The 13,868-nt window shown below is 44.3% G+C and overlaps 1 protein-coding gene across 2 annotated transcripts in view; it reads right to left on the bottom strand.

Moving 5' to 3' along the window:
- The window catches only part of dsg2l (desmoglein 2 like), an 84,824-nt gene extending 78,796 nt beyond the window's left edge, over positions 1-6,028 (bottom strand). For both annotated transcript variants that reach the window (XM_052127891.1, XM_052127890.1), the window contains exon 1: positions 5,890-6,028. In XM_052127891.1, coding sequence (XP_051983851.1) covers positions 5,890-5,937 — 48 coding nt within the window. In that variant the 5' untranslated portion in view covers positions 5,938-6,028. The remainder of the gene's footprint in view (positions 1-5,889) is intronic.
- Between the last annotated feature and the right edge of the window lie 7,840 nt (positions 6,029-13,868).

Genomic DNA, 13,868 nt, shown 5'->3' with positions numbered 1-13,868 from the left:
GCATTCATTTTCCCGCAGTGCACGGCGAACATGCCCACTCCCTGCGCGAAGAAATCGCCTCCCTTCTAATCAAGGACGCGATAGAGCCTGTCCCTCCAACCGAAACAAAGAAGGGTTTCTACAGCCCTTACTTCGTTGTACCCAAGAAAGGCGGCGGCTTACGACTGATCTTGGACCTGCGAGTTTTTTCAATCGGACCTTGTACAAACTACCGTTCAAAATGCTCACCCAGAAACAAATTCTATCTGGCGTCCGGCATCTAGATTGGTTCGCAGCGGTAGACCTGAAGGACGCGTACTTCCACGTCTCAATTCGCCCTCGACATCGACCCTTCCTACGGTTCGCGTTCGACGGCCAGACGTATCAGCACAAAGTCCTCCCCTTCGGCCTGTCTCTGTCCCCTCGCGTCTTCATGAAAGTCGCAGAGGCAGCCCTTGCCCCGCTCCGAGAAGCCGGCATACGCATACTCAATTACCTCGACGACTGGCTCATACTGGCCCACTCCCGAGAGTTACTATGCGCACACAGAGACCAGGTGCTCAGCCACCTCAGCCATTGGGGCTTCAGGTCAACTGGGAAAAGAGCAAGATCACCCCGGTCCAGAGCATTTCTTTTCTCGGTTTGGAGTTAGACTCAGTCTCAATGACAGCATGTCTCTCCAACGAGCGTGCTCAGTCAGTGCTGAAATGCCTCGCTTCCTTCAAGCCAGGCGCCGTGGTCCCTCTAAAATGATTCCAACAGCTCCTGGGGCATATGCATCCTCCGCGGCGGCCGCGCCGCTGGGGTTGATGCATATGAGACCACTTCAGCACTGGCTCCAGACTCGAGTCCCGAGACGAGCATGGTGCCGCGGCACACACAACGTGAAAGTTACCACTGCCTGCCGCCAAACCTTCAAACCCTGGACAGACCTCTGCTTTCTACGGGCAGGAGTACCCTTGCAGCAGGTGTCCCGATGCGTTCTGGTTACAACCGATGCCTTCAAATTGGGTTGGGGCGCCGTGTGCAATGGGCGCACAGCCGCAGGCCGGTGAAACCGAGGCCCGCTGCGTTGGCACATCAACTGCCTAGAGCCGCTGGCTGTTTCTCTTGCCCTGAAGAAGTTTCTTCCGTTAATTCGTGGCAAGCATGTCCTAGTTAGGACAGACAGCACCACGGTAGTAGCCTACATAAACCGCCAAGGCGGAGTACGCTCCCTACACATGTCACAGCTCGCCCGTCGTCTCCTCCTTTGGAGTCAGCAGCGACTCAAGTCGCTGCGCGCCACTCACATCCCCGGCAACCTCAATGTGATAGCGGATGCGCTGTCAAGACAAAGCTTGCCCGGCGGAGAGTGGAGGCTCCACCCCAACCTCCCACTGCCCACTCTGGTATGCCCTCACAGAGGCTCCCCTTGGGACAGATGCTCTGGCGCACAGCTGGTCCTCGGGGCTGCGCAAGTACGCTTTTCCCCCAGTGAGCCTTCTTGCACAGGTGCTATGCAAGGTCAGGGAGGACGAGGAGCAAGTCACTCTGGTGGCCCTCTACTGGCCCAACCGGACGTGTTTCTCGGATCTCATGCTCCTCATGACAGCCTCTCCCTGGCGAATTCCCCTGAGGAAGGATCTTCTTTCTCAGGGACGGGGCACGCTCTGGCATCCGCACCCAGACCTCTGGAACCTCCACGTCTGGCCCCTGGATGGGACGCGGAAGATCTAGCCGGCCTACCACCGGCCGTCATAGACACTATCAACCAAGCCAGAGCCCCTTCGACCAGGCATCTTTATGCCCTAAAGTGGCGTCTGTTCGCAGACTGGTGTTCTTCCCGAGCCGAAGACCCACAGAAGTGCGCGGTTACGTCAGTGCTCGTGTTTCTACAGAAGAGGCTGGAGAGGAGGCTGTCCCCCTCCACCCTCAAGGTGTATGTCGCCGCTATCGCGGCCCACCACGACACGGTAGACGGCAAGTCTCTTGGTAAGCACAACTTAATTGTCAGGTTCCTAAAAGGTGCCCGGAGGTTGACTCCCTCCCGGCCTAACCTGTTCCACTCCTGGGATCTCTCGGTTGTCCTCACGGGACTCCGGAGACCCCCCTTCGAGCCGCTAGACTCAGTTGGACTCAGGGCCCTCCCTCTCAAGACCGCCCTGCTGATCGCGCTCGCCTCCATCAAGAGGGTCGGGGACCTGCAAGCATTCTCTGTTAGCGACTCTTGCCTGGAGTTCGGTCCAACATACACTTTCGTGATCTTAAGACCGCGACCGGGCTGTGTGCCCAAGGTTCCTACCACACCCTTCAGGGTCCAGGTTGTGAACCTGCAAGCACTGCCCCGGGAGGAAATCGGACCCAGCCCTTTCACTGCTGTGTCCAGTATGTGCTTTACGTATCTATCTGGACCGCACACAGAGCACTAGACGCTCTGAGCAGCTCTTCGCCTGCTTCGGGGGACAGCAGAAAGGGAATGCTGTCTCCAAGCAGAGACTCGCCCACTGGGTTGTCGACGCCATTTCCCTGGCTTATCACACCCAGGCCGTGCCCCCCCCCTTGCGGGTCCGAGCTCACTCCACCAGGAGTGTTGTGTCCTCGTGGGCACTGGCTAGGGGCACCGCCCTAGCAGACATCTGCAGAGCAGCGGGCTGGGCAACACCTAACACTTTTGCAAGATTCTATAATCTCCGAGTTGAGTCAGTATCGTCCCGTGTTTTCTCAGGTCCGAGCCCGTAGAACTCGGTAGCACGCTGACGATCTGACCGGGTGAACCGCTTGCACCTAGCGCCCTTTCCCCCTAACCAAGGGAAAACAGTGCGCCGTCATTCCCAAGAGATTCCATCTTTGGGACACTGGTTAACTCCTCCCTAGCCCTCGTGGGTCACAGTTCTGCGGAGGAACTCGCCGACCCAAACCACTGCGGGTACCGCAAGCTACCCTGTACTGGTATAGGTGCTTCACAGGTAAGGCCTCCTGTTCGGACTCCCCCTGTGTGTAATACCACGGTACTGTCCCCTCACGAGTTGACTCTGTGTTTCCCTTAGGCAGTTACAGCTGCCTCGGTCGCCGTACCCAGGCCATGCCCCCCCCTTGCGGGTCCGAGCTCACTCCACCAGGAGTGTTGCGTCCTCGTGGGCAATGGCTAGGGGCACCGCCCTAGCAGACATCTGTAGAGCAGCGGGCTGGGCAACACCTAACACTTTTGCGAGATTCTATAATCTCCGAGTTGAGTCAGTATCGTCCCGTGTTTTCTCAGGTCCGAGCCCGTATTATTCAACAGAGGCTGGATCTACCACCGCACGAACTTTTCCACATAGGTCCTAAGTATAGGCCATGTGATGTATTTGCCACTAAAATTTGCCTCCCCTCACGTGTAGGTGTGGCCTCCGTAGGGTCTTCTCCGCCCTGAATAAGGGCTAAGACCCCCTTCCCTCAATGCGTGTAAGGGCCCTGGTCGTAGTTGCTCTATGCGAGAAACATAGAGAGAAATGAGGCCCAGCCAGGCTGGCCCATTCCCATGTTGCCGGCCATCACCTTGTTCCCCCCTCCAGGGTAACGATAAGGAGTCTGATGGCTTAAATGGGGCATTGGGGAAGGGTACGTGCAGCCTGATACAGTTGGTCGTCCTGCACGTAGGAATACCTGCTCGCTCCTGTATCAGCAGTTCACGTACACGGCTCAGCGCATGGCACTTTTTAAGTGGACCCCTAGTGTCGCTTCTCTGACACAACGTGGAGAGAGCGACAGAAGGGGAACGTCTAGGTTACGTATGTAACCTCCATTCCCCGATGGAGGGAACGAGACGTTGTATCTCCCCTGCCATGTCGCTGAGCCGAGCCACTGTTGTGGCTGGACCATTTCCGGCTCCTCAGAAAAATCCTGAATGAACTCTCATTGGCCTTTTTTCATAGTTCAGAGGTGAATATCAGCGCTCAAGAGAGACCCCTAGTGTCGCTTCTCTGACACACCGTCTCGTTCCCTCCATCGGGGAACGGAGGTTACATACGTAACCTAGACGTTATAACTTGCTTGTTTCAGCAGTTCATTCACTCGTTCTCAATATCGGAGCATTACTGCATCATTGACTTAATTTGGGTTGCTTATTGGAACCCTAATTCTAATAACAACCTGCATAATAGTGTGAGGGTGGGTCTTATGCAATTAACATCCTATAAAATAAAAGGAAACAAATCTGATAGCAAAAACCAAGTTTTGCACAAGTGAAATTAAACCGAATTTAAATGTCTGCACAGGATTTTTACACTCATGCAAACACTTTTGCTTATATGGACTTTTGAACTCATAAACATTAAGGGAAATTGTATTAATTGAAATACTCCCTTTACTGTGTATATAGTTGTATACAAATAAGAATAAAAGGGAATTGTTCTCAGAATGTATTTAAATGTACCTGAACATGTATATGTATTTATTTAAGTTTGTGTATATTTCTCTATAGTGACTTCACTTTTAAGTGGGGTTACACTTTTTTAACCACAAGGTTTAGCTAACAAAAATATGATGCTAGTGAAATTTTACTTTGGAGGTTAACAATAATAAGCATAATTCTAATTTAAGAGGGTTTTGAACTAGGTCTTACCAACACAACATACTGTTCGAATACTTTTGACACAACATCTCTTAGTAACTATACTGTATGTTTACTGGTAAAATATGCATTTGTTCGTCTAGGTCATAAACTGTAAGAGAGATTCTTGATGAGCCTCTCCCTTAGTGTGACACATATGTGTTAAAAATGACCAGAGCACACCCACCCATACCAAGGAGCTCTGAAACCCCGCAACCACTTAGGCTGTGTCTCGTTTACAAAACAGCCTTCGGGCTGCTTAGTCCACAGGTCGCAGTCGGCCGCAAAGTGAGTAGGACACTTCGAATGCAGCCGTCGAATGCGACATTCTTTCATGGAAATTCGGATGACACACGAGGTGTATCCTTCATGGGCACTCACAACCCACAATTCATTGCTTCAGCGGAAATAGACATCATTTGTCTAAATAAAATTACACCAATTGATGTTCATGATGTTCAAACGCATGTAATGTTAATTCCCAAGTTAAAGTACTTCAGTAGATGGGTGCAGATTATAAACTGTCTATTTATAGTAATATGTGATTAAACTAAAGTAGACTAAAAGTACACCTGTAAAATATTTTCTTTTCTCTCATCATTAGAACTCTCCTCACATTTACATCATATATTCCCTTCCAAAGTGACTTTGTTCCCCTCTCACAAAGCGCTCCGCTTGTTAAAGAGTGCTGTGCTGTCATAGCAACCATGTTACGTTCTGTTTCCTACGAAGGCCGTCTCGTTTAAACGATACCTGTTTAAAGGAGGACACTCGGTATACTGCAGCCTTCAAAGGACGCGTCCTACCTAGCACACAGCATTTAACTCTCTCATACACTAGCCGTGTGTCCACCAAAGCCGTTTTTTTTTTTTTTTTTTGCCAGCAGAAATGCCAGGCGCTCTTCTGAAAACGCCCAGCTGGGAGCGCTTTGGAGGCGCAGCGCTGAGCGTGGAATAGACGCTCTGTGCTTCGTCACGCTCCTGGCTTTTTTTAAATACGCGACACTCCCATTACAAACAATTGAAAAAAATCGCTGGTCTCAGGAAAAAACGGTTTGGTGGACACACGGCCTTAAAGCACTTGTGAAGACAACTGAAAACTCTCCTTACACAGATATCTCACGTCGTATGTAAAACAATAATGTTATTCTGAAACAAACATTACTGCAAGAGAGTTCAGAAAGATACAGAGGGTGTAGGCTATAAACTCTCATGTGTCGGAAATGATACATTCAGGATAAAAACAAACACTCTGAACACTAAATATATTCATGGAACACCTATTATATAAAGACACTAGACACTTTTACAAACAATATAAACTTTCTTTTCACTCACCGCTGCCATGAGCACAATGTAGAGAGCAATTAGCCAGACCTTCTCCATAATCCACTACTTCTGCTGCATCTGCCGTTAATCGGGAGACTTTGAGCGCGCGGCGGCGGGCGGAGCTCTAGCTGCTCTGAAGAATGCGCGGTATGCGCGCGCTGCGGGAAAGGAGTTCACTTCACAGTCACTCCCAATAATTTAGGAAGCGGTCGATGACGCGATGGAATGTAGATATAGTGATAGCATCATGCACGGGAACTATTGAGTTTTTACGCGTCTCGACCCTCCCTTTGCGGCCGGTGCTGACAGATTATGACGCAAAGCAACCCTTTAGGATAGGGTTCTAACATTTTTCAGGCCAAGCACCCTTGGAGGGTGGAAGCAGGGTGCAAATGAGTGTTGCGTTTATGCCTATATCAATTTGTTTACACGATACTTTATAATGCTTACATTACAAAGCCAATAAAATTATCATTAACAATAATGTACCGCTGCAGGCCCTGCAACCTTTTAGTCATGATGTGGCATTTTATTCCTTTTTGTGTTCCTTTTTATTCACTTACCATGCAACCTCCAAATAATTTTTTTTTAACCGCAACGCAACGCACCACACTATAACACAACGGCTCACTGATGCAGTGGCCAGTTTTTAACACCACTCACAAGCTAAAAGTATATTACAAAGTACAAAAACATAAATGCTATTTGAACATATTTAAAACATAAAACATTTAAGGTGCTGTAGGCTATGGCATTTTTTCATGGAAAAGTATGCAAATTTTTTTTTACTCTCTTAAAGATATTAATGAAATAATTGTCCTGAGCTTCTCACCAGTCTCTGTGACAGCTGTAGACTTTGTAAACAGCAAACAAAAATGTTTCTGTGGATTGCGGACATTGACGCTCACCTGTCAATCATTTTGCTCGTTCTCATAGTGTTGTATTTGATGCGGATCATTGAGGCTATGATTAATAATTTTTGTCAGATGAGGGTGTTATTGTGCCACAGGAACAAACAATGCTGCTCTTTTGTTCGATTTTGGTCTCAAAATTATCTTTGGAGGGCAGGGTTTGGGAATGAGTCGGCATGGCTAATTCAACAGCTCAGTCACCTGAAAGCTTCAGAATGCTAAAATCGCTAAAAGCACCTTTAAAATTACACAGATATCAAGTTCACAATTTGAATAATTGTAAAGAACTTGTTTACTCAAACTTTTAATATAGGCTACTGGTCGCAATCCCACAAATTTAACTGTAAAATGTACTCAAAAGCCATGTACAGAAAGGTGCAAACTTCTTGAGATGAGCTGGAACTGTCTGCAATGGTGATAGCAACAACATCTTCAAAAGTTGCTAACAAATTGAAATTGAGCAAAGTTACATAGTTGTAAATTGTTGTGGTCCCTTTTTCATTGAGATTAATTTATTAATTAATGTTCCTTTCATTAGGCTACTAAGAAAATTACTCATTAATAAGTACTTACATAATACGCAAGAAACTGAAATTGTAGCATTGTAAAAAAGCATTGTAGTCAATATGAATGTAGCGATGTTCACGTTAACACGTTATCTTGTATTATCATTAAGCTTACATAAGTTTCGTTAATTACAATGTTCTTTTCTGTGTATATTTAAATATAGTTTTCCTACTTTGAAATATAAATTGAAATGATTTGATATCATGAGAAAAAGGCATAATCGACAGCAGTAAAATGCACACACAGAAAATAAATTTTATATAATTAAGGGACACAGTTGTCTAGCATCTGCGAAGAGCATCAAAAACTAGCACAAGTGCAATAACATGCAGTATTTTCACAAAGAAAAATTACACAAGTTATACACACACACACACACACACACACACACACACACACACACACACACACATGGTGTTTCCATGTTTTATGGGGACTTTCCATAGACATAATGGTTTTTATACTGTACAAACTTTATATTCTATCCCCTAAACCTAACCCTACCCCTAAACCTAACCCTCACAGAAAACTTTCTGCATTTTTACATGTTCAAAAAACACAATTTAGTTTGATTTATAAGCTGTTTTCCTCATGGGGACCGACAAAATGTCCCCACAAGGTCAAAAATTTCAGGTTTTACTATCCTTATGGGGACATTTGGTCCCCAAAAGGACTAATACATGCTCATACACACACACACACACACACACACACACACACACACACACACACACACACACACACACACACACAGTATATGAGATGCTGGAAATGTCACACCCCTTACTGAAATGGAAAATATGATTGGTAAGCAAATTTCCAATCGTGTCTGAAATAAACGTTCTAATTGGTGGATCAGCTTAGTCGGACTGTCTGTCTTGTGCCATCAGTTGCGCTCCCACCTCCCACTGCTCCGTGTGCATCTAGAGAGAATCACTGTACACTTTTTAAAATAATAATAATTAAAAAGAAAATGCAATTCACTCAAAGGTGAAGTGGCATCATGTTATTAGTTTGAAAAAGTTCAGGTTCAAAAGCCTTCTCATTGGACTGGTGGCCATACGTATCTATGGTGAGCACGGCTTTGGGAGAATGATTGCAATTAGATGGGAGAGGGATAAGGTGGAGCCACAGCCGCAGTTCAAGAGAGAGAGATGCATGAAGCTGCTTGAGTGTGTCTGCATGTCAGTGAGGTGTGTGCTGAAAAGAAAACCTTTTTTTGTACTGCTGAAAATTGGTGTCTTATTGTGTGACACTGAAATGTGCAGCAATAAATGTCTGACGTGGATTGTTCACCCGGTTCTGTGAATTAATAACAATTCCCTTATTAAAGCTAATTCCTTAAAATAGAAATTGTGACAAGATGTTGTATTACCCTTTTAGTGGAGAATTTTATTCAGACATATAATCTAGTTATTTGTCATTTATCGAATTTATGATGGTTGTCGAACACAACTAATTCCATTATAAATTTCCTTACATAATAATGTAGAATATGGACAGTTTAAATGAATTCCTAGCTCACACATACTGTTCCAAAATATAATGGTGGAGAATTGCGGCACTTTAATCCATACCGTGTACATCTACATCAACTGAAATTTGCTACTGCGCTTTAATGTATTAATGCAAAATCCTGATTTCCAACAAATGTTAAAGGCTGAAATCAATGTTTATAACGAGACCTACTGGTCCTCAGTATTATCTGTGGGCTTGGCTCGGGAGGCACTTAAGGTGGTTCTTAGGGGTCGGCTCATACAGTATGCATCATTCACCAAAAAATCCAAAGCACGAGAACTCATGGAGTTGGAAGGGAATATTAAAAGTGCAGAAGCAGAGCTGAAGCGGCAAAATGTTGTCTGATGGCCTCAGAGAACTGACCCGATTGAAATACAGATATAATTTACTATTACTATTTTGTCGTGGAAGGTGGAGTTTTGGCTATTCAGGGCAAGACTTTTGGTTTGGGGACAAAGCAGGGAAGTTTTGGCTACATATATAAAGCAGAGAGATTAAATTAGATTTATGTTTAGAAATAGTAATAAAGTTTGTGTGTGTTCAAAAGCGACTTGACTGTGGTATATTTTGATAAATAATCTCATCCCTGTTTCTAAAAGATTTCACTTCAAAGCTGTACCTAAATACATGTGATATTATTTTCAATAAGCCATGAAAATATTATCACTCCAATAGGTGAATTAATCATAATTCAAATAAAAAACCCAGTCCCCCGACCTCTGGCAAATGGAATGCCCCTACGCACCTGACAGCGTCTCCATCACTCCAGGTAGCCGGCAGCGAGCCCTTTCTCCCCTCACCAATGGCAGCTGTTCCTCTGCATCCAGGTGGCTGGGAGCAAATCCTCCACCCCTCGGCGGATGGCCAAGGGTGCTCCTTTGGGTGGATGGCAGTGGTAAGTACTCCATGACAGTGCACCCCAGTGCCAAGGATCTGCAAAACTGTTTTTCCCTCCCTCAGCTGCGTGAGTTTATACAGTGAAGAAAAACACCCGTGACCATCAGAACAACACAGACATGCGTTACGTTCTTGCATTCAAAACACTTGATTGAGCGCATATCCGAACTAAGGGATCTCAATATGTGTTCTAAGTATTAAACTATATTCAACTTGACACAGTGACCAAAAAATATAATTTTTATGATGTAACGCATCCAAGACGCTACACAAGCATGTCTGATGCAGGCGTTCATTGACGGGTCCCTCATAATGAATCTCGAACTGATTGACAAATTTACTTGGATTGCTGTGAAATGGATTGCTGTGAACTGTATGCCAATGATTGGTTTATGTTCAATAATATGGTAGTAAACAATACATTGTATTCAAAAGCCGCTTTTTGTATTGTCTTATTAATGATGAACTCTTCTGCCACAAGAATATAATGCTATATATATATATTTCATCATTATATATTGAATTATTGTTATATGAGGGGCTTTCTCAGCAAATATTTGTATATGCAATTAAATGTGATTAATTAATTTCGACATGATGTAATTAATTCGATTAAAAATTGTAATCGATTGACAGCCCTAATATATATATATATATATATATATATATATATATATATATATATATATATATATATATATATATTCTGTATACATTCTGATACCGATGATAGTGGACTATGACTGCTCTTGGTCTTTTACCTGGTTTGGGTTTAGCTCTAAGGAATCTGTGAACATGGTCAAGCTCCAGGGGAGAAGACAGCACTTGATTACCCAAAACATCAAAGAGTAACTTAGGAGAACAATGTTGTGGGCTGCGGGCCCTTAATCGTCTCGGGTAGGCCGATGATTCTGATATTGTTCTGCCTGCTATGGGCCTTGGCTTTAAGCTTTGCATTACTTTCCCCTAGGGCAGCACAGGAGGTTTCCAGACGTTCTACGTGCTCATCTTAGAACTCTGCGTTGGACTCAAGCAATGATGGAGTCAATGGTTGAAACACTGTGGTCTGTCCACAGTCAAGCTTTACCTCCAAAGATGAAATTGTGGCCCAGAACTCTCTGCTCTATACTCCTACAGGCCTGTTGTTGCCGCCACATTCACTTAGTTTGGTGCGGTGGGTAACTCGGCTCTCATATTGGCTTTTTCCCATATGCTTTAGTTTGATTCAGTTGCCATTTTTGATGGATGCTGCAGTTATAAAGTCATCTTATTCATTTAGTGATGTATCACAAATAATTAGCAGGGTAAATAGCAAAATAACCAAAATGGGGAAAAGAGGCAGACATGAATACTACATTGCACTTCCTTTCTACATTCTGAAGTGTGTAATTTCTGTGCCATTGAACGGAATTGCAAAAAAAAATTGACATTGTTTTGAGACAGCTTTTAGAAGATGAACCCCGTCTGCTGTTTTATTTATATGCTTCCAGCTAACACCATACACTACAAAAAAAAAGAGTAGTTAACTGCAAGAAATTTAGTTTGGTTGTTTAACATATTCAATTTTATTGCATTTTTCTCATTTCAGTTTCCGCCACACAAGTATTCCCATTTCCAGTTTGTGGAACAACTGTCCATAACTGAATTAAGTTCAGCCAAAGAGTTATTATTATTATTATTTTGTGTGAAGGATCATATAAACTAAATTGTTTGTCTTCACATAACATTAACATTACATATAAGATTCCTTATTAACAGAAATCATAACTACATTTCAGCTAATCAGATGCTCACCTCTAACAATTGGCCAAAAATACAGAAACCTTTGATTCCTTTTTGAAAGCAAAATAGGTGTGTACTACTAGTGAACCTCAGACAGATGTGAAACAAAACAGGGATGGTTTGAGGGAGGGACTGCATGAGGGAAGATAAGAGATTGTGAAAGAAATAATAATGGCTGGAACTGGGACAAAGAGAGAATAGCAATTACAAATACAGTTGAATACAAGCATACCAGTGGCCCAGAAACAATTTTCGATTAGGGGGTCAAGATGCTCAGGTTGTGATATGAATTGAACAGTTTATAATTGTAAGAGAGAAAAATGACTCACTACTCGTAATGTGTGTGTGTTTTTTTTTTTGTGTGTTTTTTTTTTGCAATGTTCTTGTTTACTTAGTTCTTCATTGTTACATTTAACCTGAATAATTACATTGATAGCCTCAATAATTTGGATTCTGGATTGTTGCCAGAGCGGAACATTGCACTCCTGAGACATCAAGATTTAAATCAAGATTTAAAATTCGGAGACTAAGACCACATTTATATGATATTGAGAGGTCTCTAGAGCAAGAGCACAAGATCAAGACACCAACTCTGCTACAGATTAGTTTCAGCATAGTTACAAAGAGACTGGTTGTTTTAATTCTGGTGACTGCAGCAACTTTGGTGATTAAACAACTGGATGAGTACAAAATAAGAGTTTTGTACATCAACTAATCCACATCAACTTTAACTACAGACAGGGTCTAAAAGCTGCCAGGTCTGCATGGTTTAGCAAACTCATAAAAAATAACCTAAACTGACAATGAACAAAGCTTTGACTGAACCAGATATTCCCTTGCAACAGAGTAGTAATGACTTTATGAACTTCTTAACTGATAACATTTAAGCCATTAGAAAAAGCAGAAACAAAATTGGAATTATGCCATCATCTGCACAGTGCCGCTAAAGGCATTTTCAGTCCTTCGCTGTTATAAGTCAAGAAGAACGAACTAAACTTATTAAAGCATCAAAACTAACAAAATGTTTGCTAGACCCTACCTAATATCTTTAGGGCACCTCACAGTTTTTATTAAGAAACCACATCCTGGAGAGTTGACTAATTATAGGCTGATCTCAAATCTCCAATGTATGTCTAAAATACTAAAAAAGGATGTGTCCACCCAACTTTGTTGATTTTTACAGAGAAATGGTTTATGTGAAAAATGTAATTAAAGTACAGATAGTACAGAGACCACACTTATCAGAGTTCTAAATGACTGGCCCTTATCATCTGGCCACAGCTGCAACTTGTTAGGAATTCCTTGTCTTGTTTCACTGTTGCCCTTTGTCTGCCATTTTTGTCACCTTTGCTTTCCTTAGTTTTCACTTTTGTCCCTTGTGTAGCTCCTTAGTCTCTGTGTTAGCCTTCGTGTTCACTTGTCTTTGTTAAAGAACTACACTTCCCAGAATGCTCCTGCCATCTTCACTGCCATTTTGTGTCATTGTTCACACCTGTTTATCATTTGTATTATCACTCCCTGTGTATTTAAGCCCTGCTTTTTGTTCACTCCTTGTTGTTTGTTGAATGTTGTTGTTAGCCTGGTATGTGTTCCCTGCCCATGTTTTCTAGTTTTATGTTTTATTTCCCCATTGAGGGTTTTTCCTTTGTTCCCGTGTTTTGTGTACCCGCCTTGTTTATTTTTCTAATAAAGTTGAACTGCTTTTGGATCCGCATCTCCTCGTCTGCTTCGCTGCCTCCACTCATAACAGAACGAACAACCAAACATGGATCCAGCGGTTCGAAAAGCGAGCTGTCAGCTGCTCATGCTTAGTCAGGGAAATCGTCTGGTGGAGGACCACATCCGCGATTTCCTCGCGATTGCGAGTGCCACCAAATTCCCTGACTCCGACCTGGTGGGGTTTTTCCGGGCGAGCCTGAACAGTGCGCTCAAGGAGCGGTTGCCACAGGCAACGCGTGGCTGGACGCTCCACGCGTTCGTGGAGGAGACTCTGCTGGCCTGCGGTTCGCCGTTAACTGTGGGCGCCATCGAGGAGAACTCTGCCAATCCTTCCACAGTAATAACCCTCCACTCGCCCGTGGTTCGTCCTTTCACGCCTGCCTTGGTCAGTGAGCCTGCACGGTCCACTTCGTCTGCCCGGCGGAGGAGGAGAAGAGGAAAGGCTTCTGCTCCCCAGTCTCCGCCTGCCACGGCCAGCGAGCCAGAGCCCACGCCTGCCACGGCCAGCGAGCCAGAGCCCACGCCTGCCACGGCCAGCGAGCCAGAGCCCACGCCTGCCACGGCCAGTGAGCCAGAGCCCTCGTCAGCTACGGT

Source organism: Xyrauchen texanus, chromosome 6 (genome assembly GCF_025860055.1).
Source record: "Xyrauchen texanus isolate HMW12.3.18 chromosome 6, RBS_HiC_50CHRs, whole genome shotgun sequence".
Taxonomy (NCBI): domain Eukaryota; kingdom Metazoa; phylum Chordata; class Actinopteri; order Cypriniformes; family Catostomidae; genus Xyrauchen; species Xyrauchen texanus.
The sequence above is the reverse complement of the archived record's forward strand: the minus strand, read 5'-3'. Positions and strand labels throughout refer to the sequence as shown.